The following is a 20,972-nucleotide window of genomic DNA, read 5'->3' as shown; positions in this document are numbered from 1 at the left end:
GTGAAAATAGAACAGACAACAGGTGGAAATTATAGGCAATTAGCAAGACACCCCCAATAAAGGAATGGTTCTGCAGGTGGTGACCACAGACCACTTCTCAGTTCCTATGCTTCCTGGCTGATGTTTTGGTCACTTTTTAATATGCTGGTGGTGCTTTCATTCTAGTGGTAGCAGGAGACGGAGTCTACAACCCACACAAGTGGCTCAGGTAGTGCAGCTCATCCAGGATGGCACATCAATGCGAGCTGTGGCAAAAAGGTTTGCTTCGTCAGCGTAGTGTCCAGAGCATGGAGACGCTACCAGGAGACAGGCCAGCACATCAAGAGATGTGGAGGAAGCCATAGGAAGGCAACAACCCAGCCTAAGGACTGCTACCTCCATCTTTGTTCAAGGAGGAGCAGCAGAAGCACTGCCAAAGCCCTGCAAAATGACCTTCAGCAGGCCACAAATGTGCATGTGTCCACTCAAACGGGCAGAAACAGACTCTATGAGGGTGGTATGAGGGCCTGACGTCCACAGGTGGGGTTGTGCTTACAGCCCAACACCATGCAGGACGTTTGGCATTTGCCAGAGAACACCAAGATTGGCAAATTCGCCACTGGCACCCTGTGCTCTTCACAGATGAAAGCAGGTTCACACTGAGAAAATGTGACAAACGTGACAGAGTCTGGAGACGCCGTGGAGAACGTTCTGCTGCCTGCAACATCCTCCAGTATGATCGGTTTGGCGGTGGGTCAGTAATGGTGTGGGGTGGCATTTCTTTGGGGGCTGCACAGCCCTCCATGTGCTTTCCAGAGGTAGCCTGACTGCCATTAGGTACTGAGATGAGATCCTCAGACCCTTTGTGAGACCATATGCTGGTGCGGTTGGCCCTGGGTTACTCCTAATGCAAGACAATGCTAGACCTCATGTGGCTTGAGTGTGTCAGCAGTTCCTGCAAGAGGAAGGCATTGATGCTATGGACTGGCCCTCCCGTTCCCCAGACCTGAATCTGATCGAGCACATCTGAGACATCATGTCTCGCTCCATCCACCAACGCCACATTGCACCACAGACTGTACAAGAGATGGTGGATGCTTTAGTTTAGGTCTGGGAGGACATCCCTCAGGAGATCATCCGCCACCTCATCAGGAGCATGCCCAGGCGTTGTAGGGAGGTCATACGGGTACGTGGAGGTCACACACACTACTGTGCCTTATTTTGACTTGTTTTAAGGACATTACATCAAAGGTGGATCAGCCTGTAGTGTGGTTTTCCACTTTGATTTTGAGTGTGACTCCATAACCAGACCTCCTTGGGTTGTTTAATTTGATTTCCATTGATAATTTTTGTGTGATTTTTTTGTCAGCACAGTCAACTATGTAAAGACAAAAGTATTTCATACGATTGGTTCACTCATTCAGATCTAGGATGTGTTATCTTAGTGTTCCCTTTATTTATTTGAGCAGTGTATATAAATTTGTCAAAACGATAAATGTATCCTCTATTCAGAGGATACAGAATAAGTGTCTGATTGTGGGGGTCAGACCTCTTTGATCTCTCATCCCCACACACACACATGCAAGATCAGTCAAAATTATTTTCTTGACTTCTGGCCACTGCTTTTCCCAGGTAAGCACTCCACAACAACAGACACTGCCTTCTGAGATGACCTTCTCATGCTGAGCAGTGACAGGACACTCACTGGGGTCCTATCTTAACTGGTGATTGGCGGAGCGAGCCGTCAATGTTCAGCACAAGAAAGGTATTGTTGCGGCGAAAGGCCTGTGTTGCGGTGTTGTGGAGCACTCAGCAGGGAGAAGCATCAGGGCTCCAATTGGGAGATCACAGGAGGATCACAAAGGCTGGACCCCCCCAATCAGATATTTATTTCCTATCCTGTGGATCTCCCAATATAAACAGTTCTTTTACAATGAATTGGTCTTGATTTCATTGGCTACACTGGTTGCAGAAGTTGTCTCATGCAGACATCAACTTTTAAAAAGAAGTTGACTAGCATCTCTAAGGCTATTAGCATTCGGCTCCATTCAGGGGAACACCGATCACTAAGTGTGTTGAAACAGCGGGACATGAGCGGAGAAAAAAAATACTGCAAGCCATAATTGTTTCCCTGCTCAAAGCCTGTGAAACAACGTAAAGTTAATGGGATCCACTGGGATCCGTTGGTGTCTGTTGTGGAACGGATCATTCCTCTCTGATATTTTACACTTGAATGGACTCCTGAACAAAGCTCTGTAGCAGATATGAGCCCTAAGCGTAGGTGATAAATGGGGAAGCTGCAGAGGAAATGTGATGTAAGATGATATAACCATTTACAGAAATGGACGTCCATGTAACTCATACACTTTCTTGGTCCGCTAGTGCCAGACATGGTCTTCTAGTGTGGACATTCTGGCAAATAATAATGTCCCATTAGGGCATGTTGACAGGAGCTGTCATTATGAGACTGTTACTTGAAAGGACCGCTACAGGATCTAATATAAGACATGAAGGACAGTTTTCTTCTCTTTTTGCCTGTACTGACCCCTCACTTTTTCTCACTATCTTGCATCTGGCAACAATTTTATATCAACATTACTGTGTAATAGAATGCATTACTATATACTTTCTTTACTATATTTATGACAATATAATGTATATTTTCATTATTTTTTTTCATAGTCACAAAAGTTACAACTAAAATCATCAAGGGTAAGCAACATGAATTCCTTCATTCCCAATGACATAACAAATCTATAGAGAGCATTATGCAGTAAAAAAAAAAAAAAAAAAACATTGTCTTTGTTTTATTCTTTGCATTAGTAACAAGGTAAACCCAAAAATATAGTTCAAGGCCAATAATTACTAGCAGATGATTGTTGTAACAGACAGCAGAAGTAACATCTGTAAAAGCTGTTCACCTCCGGTATGGCTTAGGGGTAATTCTGCTGTAGAGGTAAATACAGTACGTGCCTTGTCAATGAGATATAAACACTGATGGTTTACAGAGCCTGCAGGCTATATGTAGACAAGAGAGATTTTTTTTTTAGTTCTATAAGGCTTACGTTAGTTTAACAGAATCATAGCAATTCATTTTCATCAGGCAAGGGAATTGTCCACTTTAAACAATTTTTTTTTGTTGGAAGGGTCTTTCAACAATAAGCTCCAGAAAATGTCCCACTAATTAGAGCACTATTAGGGAACTTTCCTCTGACATGTCACTACAAAGAAAAAGAAAAAAACATTCAGTAAAATAATAACAACATTTTAGGAAAAATATTTTTCCATATATTTACTTCCTTCAAAGTATTGTATGTTATTTGTGTTAATTATTTCATGATCTTGTTTTTTTTCATTTCACGTGTACCAGAGCCAGTGACAACTATCACCAAAGTAATTGGTGGTGGAACTGAGACAATTCGCAAAGTCATTCCAGGTATGCAGTCATTTTTTACAAAGTATATTATTTTACATACTCCTAAATCTTAATGTCTACTATACTACTTGTGTCTTAAAAGCTACTGCACACAGTAGAGTTAATAATTGAATTATTTTTAACTCTGTTACTCTGTCTTCGGATGTGACATAGGTTATCCATATAACTCCGCCCCTAGACATCTTATCCCTTATCCAAAGAATAGGAGATAAGATGTCTGATCGAGGTCGAGGGAGTCCCACCACTGGAAACCCCCGCGGTCTCGGCTGTGGCACCCCAGACATCCGGTGCACGGAGCGAACTTCTCTCTGTGCCGGATGACTGGTGATGTGGGGTGGAAGCTCGTGATGTCGTGGTCATGCCCCGCTTGTGATGTCAATGCAGGTCTCAGGGAGTGGGTGTGACGGCCATCACGCCCCTCCCATAGACTTGCATTGAGGAAGCGTGGCCGTGACATCATAAGCAGGGCGTGGCTGGGATGTCACGAGCAGCAGGGAGCTTGCAGGGGGTCCCCAGCGGCGGGAAACCCGCGATGAGACATCTTATCCCATATGCTTTGGATAGGTGATAAGATGTCTAGGGGCGGAGTACACCTTTAAGCCCAAGATTCGGTAAGGTTTCCTTGCTTGGAACTGTGCATCTTTGGGATTCAGTATTTAAGCACTAAGGGGTAAAGGATCCTACATGACAGCTATTAACCTGACTTACTCATTGTACCTACTGTACCTGTAACATAGTAACATAGTTCATAAGGTTGAAAAATTACCAGAGTCCATCAAGTTCAACCTATATCCCTACTGAGTTGATTCAGAGAAATGCGAAAAACACTCATGCTGGAGGTAAAAATTTCTTCCCGACTCCAAATATTGCAATCAGAATAAATCCTGGATCAACGTTCTATCCCAATTTATCTAGTATACATAACCATCAATGTTATTTCTCTCCAAAAATGCATCCAGACTCCTTTTGAACTCCAACCTATCCAGATCCGTTTGTAATAGTGCACTGACCTCTATTGTGTTTACCGTTTTACAGAGTTTAGAATCATCTGCAAAGATTGCTACTTTACTATTCAACCCCTCTACAAGGTCATTAATGAATATATTAAATAGAATATGACCCAAGACTGACCCCTGTGGTACCCCACTAGTAACAGTCACCCAATCAGAATAAGTACCATTAATAACCACCCTCTGTTTCCTATCACTGAGCTAGTTACTTACCCACTTACACATATTCTCCCCCAGCCCAATCCTTCTGATTTTATGCACCAATCTTTTATGTGGCACAGTATGAAATGCTTTGGAAAAATCCAGATATACGATATACAGTGATTCTCCCTGGTCCAGTATGGAGCTTACCTCCTCATAAAAGCTGATCAGGTTAGTTTGACAGGACAGATCCCTCATTATGATCAAGACTGTAACAACAATATTTAGAGAAAAACATTTCTACATGAACATAGAAGGGGATTCTTCACATAGAAGAAGGTGGAGCAATGTAGCACAGCTTACAGAGCAACCATAGTTCAGAGAGGAAACCAGTAAGTGATCAGGAGAAAAAAAAAAAAAAAGAGTACAGTATGTACAGATACAAGTTTTTTTTATTTTTTTTTACCCTAAAAATTAAACATTGGTACTACTTTTCATTATATCTGTACGCACCTAATTTTACCATATTTGCTTACTTGGCAACCCCTGTTTAAAATTTGGTAGAACATAACTTAAAATGACTAGAGATAAAGTCACCGTAAACAATGGTCTCTATAAGATACCAGAAAGAGTTACACTGTAAAAATCGAAGGACTCTTACTCTACATGACTGCATTTAATACTTTGCATAACATCAAGCTTGAAAGGACATTGGGGAGGAGCATTGTGAAGTGCCATGTATCGATCAATTGCTTTCAGTCACTAAAGGTGACCTCAGCCGAACCTTATAAGTCATGACAGACATATCTCTCCACCCAAATGTCTTTTTTCAGCTAAATGCTCTGAAATGTATACCAGCCCCCAAACCTCGACAATTATACTCAAGGCAGAGGCTCTGTAAGTGCCATCCCCCAACTAATGTGGACTCCCAATTTTACACACCATATTAAGCCGTTGTAACAACAAGCTTTGTATATATTACTTTACAAATAAATCAGGTGTGACTGAGGAGCAAGACGCCGTATGGGACACAGATTCAGGTATTTTTAAGTATGATGTCTCACGGTTTGAGAGTCACTGCTTGTTGGCCGAGTGTCCACACAGCGAAGCACTGAATGTTTTTTAGGCAATTTGTTTGTCCCTATTATGATGTGAAAGCAATGATTCACCATCACTACCTGTCTGCATGTTTACAGTATTGAATTGTGTGGTACAAAGAGATGGCCTGCCACTTCACAATACTTTACTTTTCCACTTTATAGAGCACTGAAATTCACAGTTTTATAAATATGCTAGCGCTTGATATGTTGACTGCACTTTGCACTGCATGCTTGGCTTCTTGCTTCGAACACCTCTACTTTTCAAGTGTTAAAGGGGTACTCCGGTGAAAACCTTTTTTCTTTTAAATCAACTGGTGCCAGAAAGTTAAACATATTTGTAAATGACTTCTATTAAAAAATCTTAATCCTTCCAGTACTTATTAGCTGCTGATGCTACAGAGGAAGTTCCTTTCTTTTTGGAACACTGATGACATCACGAGCACAGTGCTCTCTGCTGACATCTCTGTCCATTTTAGCAACCGTGCATAGCAGATGTATGCTAACGGCTGCAGTGCTGGGGCCTTGGGTTCAAATCCCACTAAGGACAACAATAAATAAATAAATAAAGACTTATTATTATAACATCAGCAGAGAGCACTGTGCTCGTAATGTCATCAGAGAGCATTCCAAAAAGAAAATAATTTCCTTTGTAGTATTCAGCAGCTAATAAGTACAGGAAGGATTAAGATTTTTTAATAGAAGTAATGTAAAAATCTGTTTAACTTTCCGGAGCCAGTTGATTTAAAAGAAAAAAGGTTTTCACCGGAGTACCCCTTTAAGCTCACAATTGCATCATCACCACTGAGAATGAAACAACACCACATTAATGCTGCTGCCCTATCAGAGGGTAGAAGACATGCTGATGTCAGCATTGTATCTGTTATCTGTGAGAATGCTGTAGTGTTATTAGGCTGGGTTTACACATAGTAGTTTGCTCAGTATTATACAACTATAATAGAAAGATTTTTCTGTGTCAGTTCCACATATAAATTAAATCAACCAATGAAACCAAGTGTATGAAAGCTGCTAGTTGCTTTAGGTCATGTAAATGACACATGGTGCCAAACCCCATAATAGCAATTTATGCAAAAGAGAATATAGGGGAAAGAAAATGAAGTGGAGGTTGAGGAAAGTGGAGAACAAAAAAGAAGAGGTTAAAATGTAGAAAACTGCATCTGAGAATAAGAGAGACTTTCCTCCAGGCAAGGTGGTATCTACCTTGTATTACAATTACACCCAGATGAGGCTTCTTTAGGGTGTCAGTACATGGTTCCATGAGGTGCAACATGCTGACTTATAATAGACTATTGGTTATACCCATACTATTCAATCATGCACCTTCTAAGTGTGCCACACAAAGCATTGACACATTATACAGTACATGATATTATGCAATCGTCACTGTGGTACTGTGCCTGTTAAGGGATGTCTGACTGGTAGCAAGAATAATTCCTGAGATGCTGCTCCTTTGTTGTATTGTGGTGGAATCGGTTCCCAAGTGTTCCAACAGCTAATTTTTGTGAAAGAACACATTTAAAAGAGGTCACCGGCATTTGCCAGGTAGGCTTATACAGTTTGAATGTGAACTAAGAACGGCATTTAGAAAAAAAAAAATGTTTAGCAGCAAATTGGATGTGGAAAACCTGTAAAAGCTGAGTAAGGCTTAAGGCTGCCTGTGTTTTGGATCAGACTGGAAAATAGCTTTAAATTATACACTTCATCCCAAAATGTGTGAGATTGATGTTTAACTTGGAACACTTCCTGGCTCTCATTACAAATCCAGTATGTTTTGGCTATAGGTGAACTGCTAAATTCATGTAGTACCAGTACTTGATATTATTAAATGGCTTCACTGTGCTTACAGTAAATGCCTACTTTTTTGCAGAGCTCAAATAATGCACATTTTTCTTTTATAATTCTAGAAACATCCATCACTAGAGTGACTAAAGTTATTGAAGGACAACCAGAGGTCAGAGTAATTCCAGGAGGTGAAACCCGGATAACTAGAGTTATCCAAGGAGGTAAACAAATTTATATTAATACTAAAGGCATGTAAACATAATGCAAACTATACACATGTGCATCCAATACCTATTCTGAGGCTATGTTTATACACAGTATTTTGCACCATATTTCCAACTTTAAAGGATGGCCATTAAAAAAAAAAAGAAAACTTAAGAAAGTTTTAGTCATCTGGTCCATTTTTGATCAGTTTTTTTTTTTAGAATTTATTTAAATACTTTTTTAAGACATATTGTGGCTCTTTTTTTTTTGTTAACCCAAAATATTGTGGGCTGTAAATGCCTGAGAAAAAGATTTTAGGAGTGGTAGGAAGATCCCCGACCCAGTCTTTAAGGCCCCCAATGGAGTAACTGAAAAACCCCAAATGTTAGTAGGCCTTGAGGACTGGGTTGGGGACCACTGGTGTAATGAATAGGTTTTCTAAAGTAGAACCATCAATATGATGTCACAGTGGGCAATATGATGTAAGTGCATCCCTAAATGAAGTCCCTGAATTTTGGGGTGCAAAAGTCAAAGAACAAGTCAGGGCACAAAACAAAGACATGGAAATCCCACACAAGCTTATACTCAGAGTCAAACAAGCCAAGTCGCTAGTGAAGAGAGTGTCACAGTACTTATATAGTAAGCAATAAAGGAGTCAGGGATCAAGGATAGGAAATATATAGGTAGACAGGATATAGCAAGAACCAATAGCCAGGGACAAGGAACAATCTTTTACCCCAGGCAAATGTCTGGAAGTAGAGTGCAGCTAAAATAGACCAGCTCAGGATGGTGTGGTCACTTAGACCGGAGACAATTGACTGGTCAACCACTCCTCCTGATTGGCCCAGGCATAATCACGACAATGGATGATGCTTCAGCTGAGCAGGAGGGGCTGGAGTTGCTGCAAGAGACAGATACATCTGTTTCATAACTAGGGATAAACAGTTATAGCTGTAAAGTTGTTTGTCTATTGAATAAAAAGACATATTTTCCCATTTTGAGTGAAAGTTTGCTCTAAGCTCAGTAATGGGAAGAATAGGGAAAGGAAATATTTGCTTCTGTGAAAATATTGTTTAACTGATTTTATTGAAAATAAAATATTCTGAAGGGAGTAGATTATATATTTGTGCATCATTTTAGCATTCTTTCAATCAACATAATGTATGATTTAATCTTAGTAGGATATGATTCAGCTGTTCTGCTCCATGAGCTAAATTGGCAGATCAAATTTCTAAGATACAAAATGCCAGAATACTTTGCTTACTTTTTGTGTCTTTGGAATTTGATCCCTCTTAGCTGTATGCTCTAGAAATTATGGAGTTAAACATTCTAAACCCTATAGACAGGTGTAGATTTGATCAGGCTTGTAAAGCTCCTTAAATGTTTTAATGTATTCCATTTCAGAGCACACAGCTTAGAGAAACACTGATGGTCACACACTATCTGGCTGTAATGGCTAGTGGTCATGGCACTAAAGCTTTCATGAGATCCAAATCCGATAAAAGTCACCTTGTGTAAATATAACTGGATATGACATCATGCATATTCCTTTCTGTAGTCTTACATCTCCTAGTAGCTCTTGGTTATTTTTTATCAATAAAGGCTCTTAAAGAAAATCTGTCATCAGTGTCCCCTGCTCTAACCTGCCGGTATAGACCGGTAGTGCAGGTGACACTGATGACAACCATACTTACCTGATCCTGTTTCTTGCTCCCATTCTCCTGCTTTCTTCCTCTGTATCTTTCGTTCTGTGGCCAACTTGGTGCACGGGCGGAGCTTCTTGACGTCCCCGCTGCTGTTTGTTAGCAGCAGGATCCAGTAGAGAAGCAGCAGCTGTGACGACGGGAAGCTTCGCCCATGCACCAAGTCGGCCGCGGAATGAAGCAAACAGAGGAAGATAGCATCCAAAAATTTATTACAACCAAAAATAAAGGCAATATTCAACTCAGAAACACAGGCTTAGGCGTGTGTCTCAATCTTCTAATATAAAGTGTGACTTGTACATTACAGTATTCGACTATTTAAAAAAAGCATCATTATAATGTCTATGGACTTTAGCATTATTTTTATATAACTATCATTTCAGAGCCCTCTATTACCAAAGTCACTAGAGTTGTAGAAGGCAACCCCGAATTCAGTCTGATTAAAGAAGGAGAGACAAGACTAACCAAAGTCATTCAAGGTGATGATGTATTTTGTATTTATGAGCAGTTAATGTATTGTCTGTTACTTATTTCAGTAATTGATATATGTTAAAAACCACATCTGTTTTTCCTATATTTTACATTTTTTAGGTCTATGCAAAATGTAATGCCCATAAATTTTTAAGTGGCCAAGACAATCCTTATTATATCAGTCTCTGTTAGTGTCATCCAGTGTCATATTGTGAATTTGTTACAGATATAACAAAGGCTAGATTACTTTCACTTATACTTACTATGTGGTTTCATCCCACAGATTCTCTTGTTGCATGAACTCTAGATAACATTTCACTTTGGCAACTTTCGCTTCAGTAGAGCGCGTGCGATAATAACAATGTATAATTTATACATATTTGTCAGTGACCTAACTAAGTTTTTGGTTACAGTGTGGAATATCCAATAGGACATGTAGGTAGCCAAGTATAACATGTATGGTCACAAGGGAGGCCTTATTGAATTGACATAATACCCTATATTAGGATTAAAGGAAGCAGTGCTTAAGATACTATACTATAACTATACAGCAACCATAGCTGTAACACAACTCTTATATTTAAAAAAATCCAGCATTCTTTTGTAACTACAGTACATTTAGGTGGATGTGTGAGCAGTAGGTAAACCTGGGCACTCATCAGGGTTAGGGTGAGGTAAATAGGAGACCCAATGAATGTATCCATGTAAATCATCATATCTATCATAGATAAATTAACATTATCTGTAATGACTAGTGATGTGCGACAGGGGCCATATTCAAATTTGCAATATTTCGCGAATATATGTACGAATATTTGTCCTATGTTCGCGACATTCGTATATTCGCTATGCTCTTTTCTTTTTCCATGCAAAAATTCCTAATGAAATTCTCATAGTATGCATGCTAAATTATATCTTTCACCTAAAAGAAGGGAGGGCTGAGTGTCTAGTCTGGCGGTGCCGATATTTGCATTAATATTCTCATAAACTCACATAAATTCATCTAACAAAAAACATTTTTTTAAAATAAATAAACGAATATTAGTCACTACAAATATATGTCACTATATTCTAAATATTCACGAAATCTCGAAGTGCCGATAAATTTGCATTTTGAATATTCACGCTCAACACTAGTAATGACAGAGGGAGAAATGTAAAGCCCTAATCTGTCCCCAATCCTTTGTCACTGCCTACTGATAATGACAACCCAAACCGCCATGGTCCATTCTGAATCCTGCATTTTGTGAAAGGGAGATTACAGACTAAAGAAAGAGAAATATAACTCAAACTAGGTTTGAGGTTCAGCAACATAAAGGTTCAGCAACATAAAGGTTCAGCAACACAGGTGGGAAGATAAAACAGATCAAAGAGGTGGGCTCAAATAGAAAAATCATAAGTATCTGCCTAAGGCAGATGCCAGTATTGAATGGCAAAAGCTGTGAGCCCATTGAACGCAAGGGCAGAGTGTTATTGGCTCGGTGCCCCTGCTCTCTAGCTTACTGGATTAGCCAATCCTAGTTACAGAAGGACACTCACAGTGTCAGAGGAGACAGGGAGCTGAGGATGTTGTGCCTGATGTCGGGGCACAGAACAGATGGTAAGATCTAGCAACTAATATAGATGTATAAGACAAGTGCACCCTATATCTCAAACTATATTCTTATTGCCTATTATTTTTCTGTTGTTTTTATTTTCCTAATATCTGATATCCAGAAAAAAAACTCACTTTTGTACTTTGCTTTTAATTAAATTTATTAGAGCCTACAATTACTAAGATCACTAGGGTGATTGAAGGTGTGCCAAATTTTAAGCTGGTAAAGGAGGGTGAAATACAACTAACTAAAGTGATCCAAGGATTTAATGTTCGAAATAAATGACTTTTGCCTTTCTTTATTTTTATTTATTTATGAGTTATTTACTTTATTTCCATTTCTAAATGTAATACTACATATTTAATGGTAAAAAATATTTTGTATTAAAATGAAAGCATGATAGCCCAGAACTTTAAGTTCTCCAAATGGACATCTGCCAAATGAAAATCTAATAGCTTCATTTCTGACCAACATATTCTTTTTCATATTCCTTTCAAATTGCAATTATTTTTCCTGATCCAAGCACAAAGCATTTCAAATACAAATTTCTGTTGTTTTTTTTCTATAATAAAATTTGTTAGAACCTAGAATTACTAAGGTCACTAGAGTGACTGAAGGTGAGCCAAATTTTAAACTGGTAAAGGAAGGCGAAACTCAAGTGACTAAAGTGATCCAAGGAGGTAAAGTGAAATGAGGAGATCTCAGAAGTTCTTTTCCCTCCCTTTTCTTTGTAGATTAAACACCTTTAGCAACACCAGCTACTCTTAAGTTTAACCCAAAAAATTACTTTCCAATTCACAGTTTCACAGTTTAAAGAAGTATATATCACCAAGAAAATGGCGAGCAATATACTTCATTCTTTCTTGCTTTCCTCCCAACTACTATCTAAACATAATCCCCTGAAATATAATGTTTATTTTTTTGCTATGGTTCTGGAGAAATAGTTTACTGTAATGCACCAAAAAAGGTTTTATTTTTATTATTTATTTATTTTTATATTTTGCATATGTTTCATAGGTCCTGAAATTAAATTCACTCGTGTTTCTACCGGTCTTGGATCTGACTTTGACGATGCTGAACTTACAAGGCGGTTAGAAGAAGGTGAGCTTAAGTAACAATATTCATCATTTATTGTAAAAAGGGCAATACAACTTATATATTACAAAGTTTTATTTGTGTATTTTAACTGAATAATATTTAATTTTTTATTTTTTACAAAGTAGTCAGGACACAAAGATAATGTGTGATTTATTTATGGGCAACAGGAAAAAGTCTTCTGTTAAATAGTTTTTTAGTTTAAGGATCTCTGTTGGGAAAGAGGAAAACTGACTCACAGACTTTGTTTAATGTAGCCATAGGCCAGAGGGGGTAGTCCAGTAAATCAATAGCCAGAATCAAATTATATCAATTATATAAATGTCCACATATTATTTTCTACTATAAGGAGGAAAATGTTATTGGCTACAGTGTGAAATTCTGTAAAACACTAGAATATAGAGGAAATTACAAACAAATCTGACTCAGTGAATTTTTGTAATCTCAAGATTCAGCAGTTATCTGCAAAAGCTGCATCTAAAAATATTGTTTTGCAATTGAAAATGTTAAATCTATTATGTCCATTGTTAAAACATATTAAAAATTAACTAACATATGTTGTAAGTTTCAGGCTGAAATTTCAGACCTGTCCGTTCCAGTAATACAGTACACCCTGAATATAGGTTTAGTGATCAAGATGTTTCTGCCTTCTCTAGTCTGTGCTTTACCCTTCTACAACCTATGAGGAATCTCTTCTCCTCTGTACTGATGCCTCTCTTGCTCCCCTTGTTACTTTGCAAAGTTACGCAGCCTATCTGATTCACTCTCTCTCTCCTCCCTGTCTACAAATTGAAAACATACAGCCTATGTTTTCCGCCCTCTCTCAAGGCTTGGATGTTTTTGTTCCTATCCACACTCAAATCTGGTTTGTACAACTTTCTCCTCTATCCTGATGGCATCTATACTTCTCGGAGAGCAGAGTAAAGCAGAGAGATCAAACACAATCAGGAGCAGTATGTTGTCAGATCCATGTCAAAAGCAGAAGCACAACCTGCTATGTAAAGAAATTGCACAGTCTTCACAACAGTAAAATGGTAGAAAACTTTCAATGACAACTTTTTATAAAGTGGCTTAATTTAGCATTTAGGAAGCAAGTGTACAAAGAGAGGTTGAATACAATGGTGTCCATAACCTTTAATTCAATGCTTTTATATAAAAATGTTGATCTATTGATACTTCACTGCATTTTTTCAGCAGGAGGTGAATAGCACACATAGTAGGTTAATATTCATGGATAAATACTGTAGAATGGTCATGTGTTTCTTTTCTATCACAGTTTATTTAATATGGGTAAGGAATTGGGAATCTATTATCATAATGCTCTTATTGGTGTTCTAATATCATGATAAGACATTCATATGTGCTGCCTATATTACTAGGAGTCTCCCCACCCAGTGGTGACATGAGTGCTATACATACAGATATTTTCTACAGCCCAACTCAGAATTTTAGATTTTTTGGGCTTATTAAAGTATCTGTTTTCTGAACCCATTCCTGACAATTTATGCCATAAACATGTATCCTATCAGAGGTCACCAGGGTATCCAAGTTCATTGAAGGTGATTCACAAATACTGGATGATGACGAGCTGAAAAGGCTTCTCCAGGGAGGTTAGTGAGTGCAACTGGGCAACTAATATCACTTAACAGGAATTTGTTGGTGATGGTAAGCTATCTAGTGCTATTTTTTTTTAAGACTAAATTCATGTTATACCACAATTTATATCAAAATTTTAAAAAAAAGGTCAAAATCCAAATTCAAGTTCAATTTTAATTTAGTCTTACAAAAAAAAAAAAAACTAACAAAGGGGACAATGAAGATTTGTTTAAGTTCTTGGAAGGTTGATAGTACTTATTGGGTCAAATGTGGATGCACTAATAGAACAAATAGAAAAACAAATCAAAAACAATAATCAGTATATAAAGACAAAAACAAATATTCATTTCTCCCCTTAATCCTCTTCGCATGTATTTGGTGTTATGGTAAGAAACATAACTCAATTATCTAAATCTTTAACATTTAACTTTTTTTTTTTGTTTAAATATTTTTTAACACAACTGAAAAAAAAATACTAATCAAATCTTAAGGGTCTATTCACACGTACAGTATTATGCGCAAATTTGATGCACAGGATTTTCTGCTGTAGAGTTCAATGTAATCTGAATGACTGAACATAACTTTAAATCCTGCGCATCAAATCTGCGCAGAATACTGTATGTGTGAATAGACCCTAAAAAGGTATCTTAACTACAACTCTCTGAAGGGTAAAATTGTATTGATCATTGAAAAATCCATATTACGGCACTTGAATTGCAAACTGTTGCTTACTTTGTAATGCATACTGTTAGTATTTTTATGGTTATTTTGCATATCTGTTAAATGAAGATTTTTATTATGTACGAGACATTTGATTTGAGAATAGAAGTACCAAAGTATATACAAATTACATTATAATTAAAACTATAAATTATTATTATATAGTAATTGGTATCTCATGGATGTGGAGTGGATTTTGGCAAATTGAAACTATATTGACCAATCTAGATTATGTTAAGTTTTTAAAAGCATTCCTCGTAAAATAAGAATTCTAGCACATTATGTTTTTGTGCTGAATATGCTGTTGCTCTGTTATTCCTCTAGCAAATGTATTAATGAATTGGCAAACAGACATTGAGCCTCATTTACTAAGCTGAAACCGATAGATTTTTGTCTGGTTATTTTGGTGCAGAGTGTCTGAGACATGTCTGCGCCAGTCTGCGCGTTTGCGACGGTGTGCGCCTGAAAAATCCAACAAACCCGACATTGCACTGCGAAAAGACGAAAAGGGGGCGTGGTCAGCAAGAAAGGGGGTGTGGTTTCACAACCCGACCGATTTACTATTGAATTCACAGAAAATCCTGTGGGTAAATGGCTGGAAATATGGACCTAGAAAAAGCTGGTCAGAAAATGTTCCTGACTTTTCCCAATAGTAAATAGAGAGGAATCCTGCAGGTCTGAAACAACTTTTCCCACTAGTAAAAACCCAAAACTCTTAGTAAATGAGGCCCATTATCTTCCCACTTGTCTCTAATTAGTCAAACACTGTTGAGTAGGAATACCTGGCATTTACACTAGGAATAATTACACCCAGTTGTCACCCAGTTTATACATTTCTAAAAAGAATAACAGATGAATGGCATAATTCAGAGTTCTAAGAAAAGAAGCTTCAGAATAGTTTTTTCTTTATGTGAAATAAAAATAAGCACTAAATCAGACAGATTAGAAGATTAGAATACAAATAACATATTGTAGTGGGTCTTACCTTTATGCTTCACTTACCTTCCAGGATCTCAGATTTCCTCCTTTATTAAAAGACAACCAGCACAATAAGTTTGAATTGCAAGGTTGAGAGATGATTCTAAAACTTTTATTTCCAACAACCACTATTGTATCTAATGAGATTTACTTGTTTGTTTTACCTGCTTAGAGCCCCAGGTCAGAAGAATACAGTCTGGCGTCAGAAGAGTACAAGGTATATTACATATTTATTTATTGGGTTATCAATCATTAAAACATTCTCTTTTTATGCTTTTATTAAAAAACCAAAAGTACCTGAAAATGGGGTCAAATTGTGAATATACTTCAGGATTACCACCCATCACATGTGTTCCTGTTCTCAAAACCTGATGAGCATTTTTAATTTTATTTATCAACTGGCTCCAGAAAGTGAAACAGATTATTAAATTACTTCTATTAAAAAAAATCTTAATCCTACCAGTACTTATCAGCTGCTGAAGTTGAGTTGTTCTTTTTTGTCTGACAACAGTGCTCTCTGCTGACACCTCTGTCTGTCTCAGGAACTGTCCAGAGCAGGATAGGTTTGTAATGGGAATTTGCTTCGACAGTTCTTATGCAGAACAAGAGGCTGTTTTGGCCACCTAGTCACCTTCTTAAGATAAATACTATGACATGATCAAACCTTTATGCAAATATTAATAGATAGATAGAAAGATATATGTGAGAAACATAGATAGACAGACAGACAGACAGATAGAAAGATAGATAGATAGATAGATATTGTGAAATACATGTTGGAAATCATTAAGGGTATATTGAGTTTTATAAAATATACTATATCCATAATTACTATTGTGACAGTGCAGCTGTTTATTAAAGACAACGGGGGAGATATATCTGCCCAGTGGAAAAGTTGCTGAGTTGCCCATAGCAACCAATCAGATCGCTTCTTTCATTTTTCAGAGGCCTTTTCAGAAATGTAAGAAGTGATCTGATTGGTTGATATAAGCAACTTTTCCTCTGGACAGGTTTTGATAAATCTCCCACTAAATTAATTACAGATAGCTCTAATGTGGAATAAGAGAGCAATATTCATAATGAATAAAGATGCAAAAAAATATCAGAACAGGAGCCTCTGGGCAACATCTACTGGAACTTTAAAATGCTTTATTATAAAGTGATCACTATTAGTCATCGGCTCAATGTGTTCTCAATCAGCTGCAATTTTATATTCCTGGAGCATCGGTTTCTTCTAAAATAGATGGTTTGTAGAGTAGAGTTAATATTTATTTCATGGTTCTGCAGGCGCACAAAAATAAATCGTAGTCCTTTATCTGACCTCTTCTGTTATTTTCAAAGTTATTTTATTTAAAAATGTTTTAATCAAGTCAGTTATAGTGATTTTTGTTATTACTCATCACTGTGTAGGTTTGAAGGTAGGTACTTTCATTAGGATTCAAATCCATGTTGTTGAGCGGTCGCCATATCGGATTCAACAGCCGCTTTTTCCAGAAACAGATATAGCAAAAAAAAAAAAAGCTAAACAGACTTGTTATTAACTTTACATTAGAGAACAGGTTATGCATGTATGTTAACAGATTTTTGTCAAACTGGAATTCTTCTTAAAGGATTTTTCCATCAATTATTATTATTTTTTTTTTTTTACAATGGAGAGGGTATGCTTTAAAAACTACCATTACCCCTGCAAGTGACATTAGGATGGTGCTTGGTCCTTGCTGCTCCTTGCTTCCTTTGACATGTTGACCCTGAAGGAAATTCCTGTTCTACCAATCACTGGTTGAGGCGGGCCCCCACTGTGGCCTGTGATTGGCTGACTGGATATTTTCTTCAGCATTGACACATCAGAGGAAGCAGGAAGCAGAGAAACTTGATGCGGTCAGAACAGTATTTGCAGGGAATCAGGGCAAGTGAATATGCTTTCTTTTTTATTTTTAATGCACACCCTCTATTGTAAAAACATTTCATTGTTGGAATAACTTTTAAATATTTATAGTGCAAATCTAGAATGTTTTTTGCATGGGCTCATAGCTTGGTTGCCACTATAACATCTTGATTTGTGCTGCAATTCTGCTTTTAACATTTTCAAGAAGCTTATAAGATTTCACACTGACTACTATGCCTTCACTATAGTCTGACAACTCCTGTTGTTTAGAGATCCCCTCTCAGCAGTCATTTCATTTTTATAACACACAGGATTACAATGAAGCTTTGGGTTAGCGTTTTCCAAACAGTGTATCTCCAGCTGTTGTAAAATAACAATACAGGATTACACAATTACCAGTAGGTAATTGACACAATTCAGCTTGTCTTCTTGAGGCTTGGGAGATGATGACTACCTCCAAAGGCTTTCCGTACATGCTCGGAAATGTAATTTACAAACACTCAGTTTGGAAAGCACAGCTTTAGGCAGATAACACAGGATTACACAATTGCCAATAGGCAATTGACACAATTCAGTTCCTCCTCCTGAGTCTTAATAAATTATGGCTACCTCCAATGGCTGTCTGGGCATGATAGGAGATGAAATTTTACAACAACTGGAGACACTCTATTTGGAAAACACTACTTCGGATAGATAACACAGAATTACACAATGGCCAATAGGTGAAGGACACAATTCAGCTCCTCCTCCTGAGGCTTGAGAGATTTTGGCTGCCTCCATAATCTTGCAAATCTATAGAATACTTAACCCTGTCAAACAACCAATCACTCTATAATAAGTAAGACATGATGTACAGGAAGGTTGATAGGTTTGTCCTTTGTAATAAACATTTAAAAGAGAAGTCTTATGCCAATAAGTACAGAAAAACATACCCTCTACACAGGATAGGAGATAAGTTTTGGATCACGTAAGATCCCAGCAATGTGCCCCGACATCCCCCCCCACCCGGTCCTCGGTACGGAGCCCAGGCTCTTCCACAGAGTGGCGATGTTGACCCCTGCCTGAAACGGGGGCTACAACCCCCTCCATGTATCTCTATGGGAGAGCTGTTCAGCTATCTTCAGCTCTTCCATAGAGATGTATGGCGGGGGTCATGACATACCACTCTGTGGAAGATCCGGGGCTCCGTACAGGAGATCGCTGGGGGCCCACAGTGCTTGGACCCCCTGTGATCTAAAACTAATCCCCTATGCGCAGGATTTTCTCTACTTCTGTTCTTATCGGCATGGGATTTATTCTTTAAGGTATGACTTCCACTTTTCACTAACTTCATAAGTAGCATCTGTTCCATTCAAACATTATATTCAAGGGCAACACTCGAGGGGGCTCAGAAACAGGAAGACACTGGCATCATAAAATGGAAAATGGTAGGTGGGGGTTGGGCCTTGTTTTTTTTCTGGCCCAGAAGCTTGAATTTGTTAATCTGATTACACTAAATTCATGGGAAATTTGGGAAGAACACTTGTTGAACTTTTGCTTTTTTATTTTAGGCTAATTTGCACTCGCTTGAAATTGCTGCAGTAAGGTAGAGCTTTACTAATGCTATGCTAATGCCGTAACCTCATGTCTATGTGTGTGTGCTGTATCTGCCATATAATATACTGTAAATGAAAACATTGAGTTAATGAGAAAATCAAGTATAATATTTGTATGTAATACATCTATACAATATATTATTTATTTTAACCAAAACTCAATGGCCGCTAGTGTCCTTACTGGAGGTACATATACTCCCTGCAATTACATTAAATCAAGGCTGAAATAAATAAAAAATGGGAACATCAAAATATTTATTACATGGTTTCAAATTAGTTTCAAATAACTTTAGTTTTAGAAGTTTTAAAAACTCTAAATTTAACAAGCAAAAACATTCAATGAGACTAGATAATGATGTCTGTGAACTCAAATGTTAAACTCTAGTAATATTGTTCTTTAAATGGAAATGGAAGAAGGCCACAGAAACTTCCTTTTCCCTGATATCTGCCGATTTCATAGCTGACTGTTGTATACAGTCTTTCCATGTTAACATTGGTGATGGATAACATTGCACGAGTCATCAAAATGAGACAGAATGTTGGTTTTCATCTTAAATTAAAGACATTTCTCTTTGACAGGTCAACCAATCAGAAGAAAGCTAAGAAGAAGTCATAAATCCTAAATCTGTCACCAGTAACTGTTAATTAAAAAAAAAATAATTACTGAGGATCTACTCTGAGAAAGTGATAAGATATATGCTACGTTGAAATAGGAGTCATCTGGACTATCGTACCTCTTGCACAAATTGTCTTCCTGCAAACAAATACATTCTTTTTGTTTTAAGTCTTCTTAAGAGGGTAATTTGTACAAAGTTAAGAAAAAAACAAAAAAAAAAACGCTGAATGTATTAAAGAAAAGGATTGTTTATATTACGTTGCCCTCTCTTATATACAATAAGTTGGGATGTGCTTTATAGTAAAGAACAGTTCTATACCACTTCCTCAATAGAGAACCACCAAATCTTAGAGGAACTTTGAATTGTTTGTGTTTCGGACACTTTAAATAAATTGGATAAATTGGTGCTTTTATTTTTTCCTTTCCTTTCATTTTTTATTTTTTATTTTTTTTTATCAGAACATTGTTTATTTTTTCATCAAAACCTGCCCAGCTAGTCTTTGGTACTAACTCCTTTGGGTTTATTTGTAAATTATGCCATTTTTATAACTCTGGTTTTGTATGCTGAAAATGATAGAGTCATTTGCTTCTGTGTTTATTTTTAATCAGATGTTGCAATGCAACTACGTCTGCTAGGGAAGAAGTGTTTACCTTACATTCCTGTGCCTTTTCTTTCAAGCAAAACTGAATTAAATTAAATATGGTTTTAGAATGTGAAAGACAAATATACGTACGTCAGGGAAGTGCGACATCACAGCTGATGTTTTCTTGTTAGTTTGCAGCTATTGCTTGCTCTCCACATGCCATGATGTTTTAGCATTGGCAAAAGTAAAAACTTGGTCATTTCTTATGTAATTTTTACAAACAGAAAAAATACTCTTTCACATGCTAAAGCTTTGGTTTAGAACAATAGGTTCTATTTAAAGGCTTTCAAAAGTTGTTGGGTGTGCCTGTATACCTCTGTTTCTTAAACAAATACTTAATAAAAAAAATGTGGTTGAAAATTAACTTTGTGTATGCTATTTTATGTTTATGACAAAATCTAATC

General features: G+C 37.4%; 1 protein-coding gene across 5 annotated transcripts in view; it reads left to right on the top strand.

Annotated features, from left to right (window-relative positions):
* The window catches only part of POSTN (periostin), a 67,102-nt gene extending 46,417 nt beyond the window's left edge, over positions 1 to 20,685 (top strand). Inside the window, exons 17-26 of one of the 5 annotated variants that reach the window (XM_056561947.1) lie at positions 2,662 to 2,691; positions 3,350 to 3,415; positions 5,565 to 5,606; positions 7,589 to 7,687; positions 9,757 to 9,852; positions 12,457 to 12,540; positions 14,064 to 14,144; positions 16,001 to 16,045; positions 19,264 to 19,298; positions 19,888 to 20,685. In XM_056561947.1, coding sequence (XP_056417922.1) covers positions 2,662 to 2,691; positions 3,350 to 3,415; positions 5,565 to 5,606; positions 7,589 to 7,687; positions 9,757 to 9,852; positions 12,457 to 12,540; positions 14,064 to 14,144; positions 16,001 to 16,045; positions 19,264 to 19,268 — 548 coding nt within the window. In that variant the 3' untranslated portion in view covers positions 19,269 to 19,298; positions 19,888 to 20,685. The remainder of the gene's footprint in view (positions 1 to 2,661; positions 2,692 to 3,349; positions 3,416 to 5,564; positions 5,607 to 7,588; positions 7,688 to 9,756; positions 9,853 to 12,456; positions 12,541 to 14,063; positions 14,145 to 16,000; positions 16,046 to 19,263; positions 19,299 to 19,887) is intronic. The other 4 variants (XM_056561946.1, XM_056561950.1, XM_056561948.1 and 1 more) reach the window with 4 other exon arrangements.
* The last annotated feature ends 287 nt before the right edge of the window (positions 20,686 to 20,972 follow it).

This window comes from Hyla sarda, chromosome 2 (assembly GCF_029499605.1).
Source record: "Hyla sarda isolate aHylSar1 chromosome 2, aHylSar1.hap1, whole genome shotgun sequence".
Classification (NCBI taxonomy): Eukaryota; Metazoa; Chordata; class Amphibia; order Anura; family Hylidae; genus Hyla; species Hyla sarda.
The sequence above is the reverse complement of the archived record's forward strand: the minus strand, read 5'-3'. Positions and strand labels throughout refer to the sequence as shown.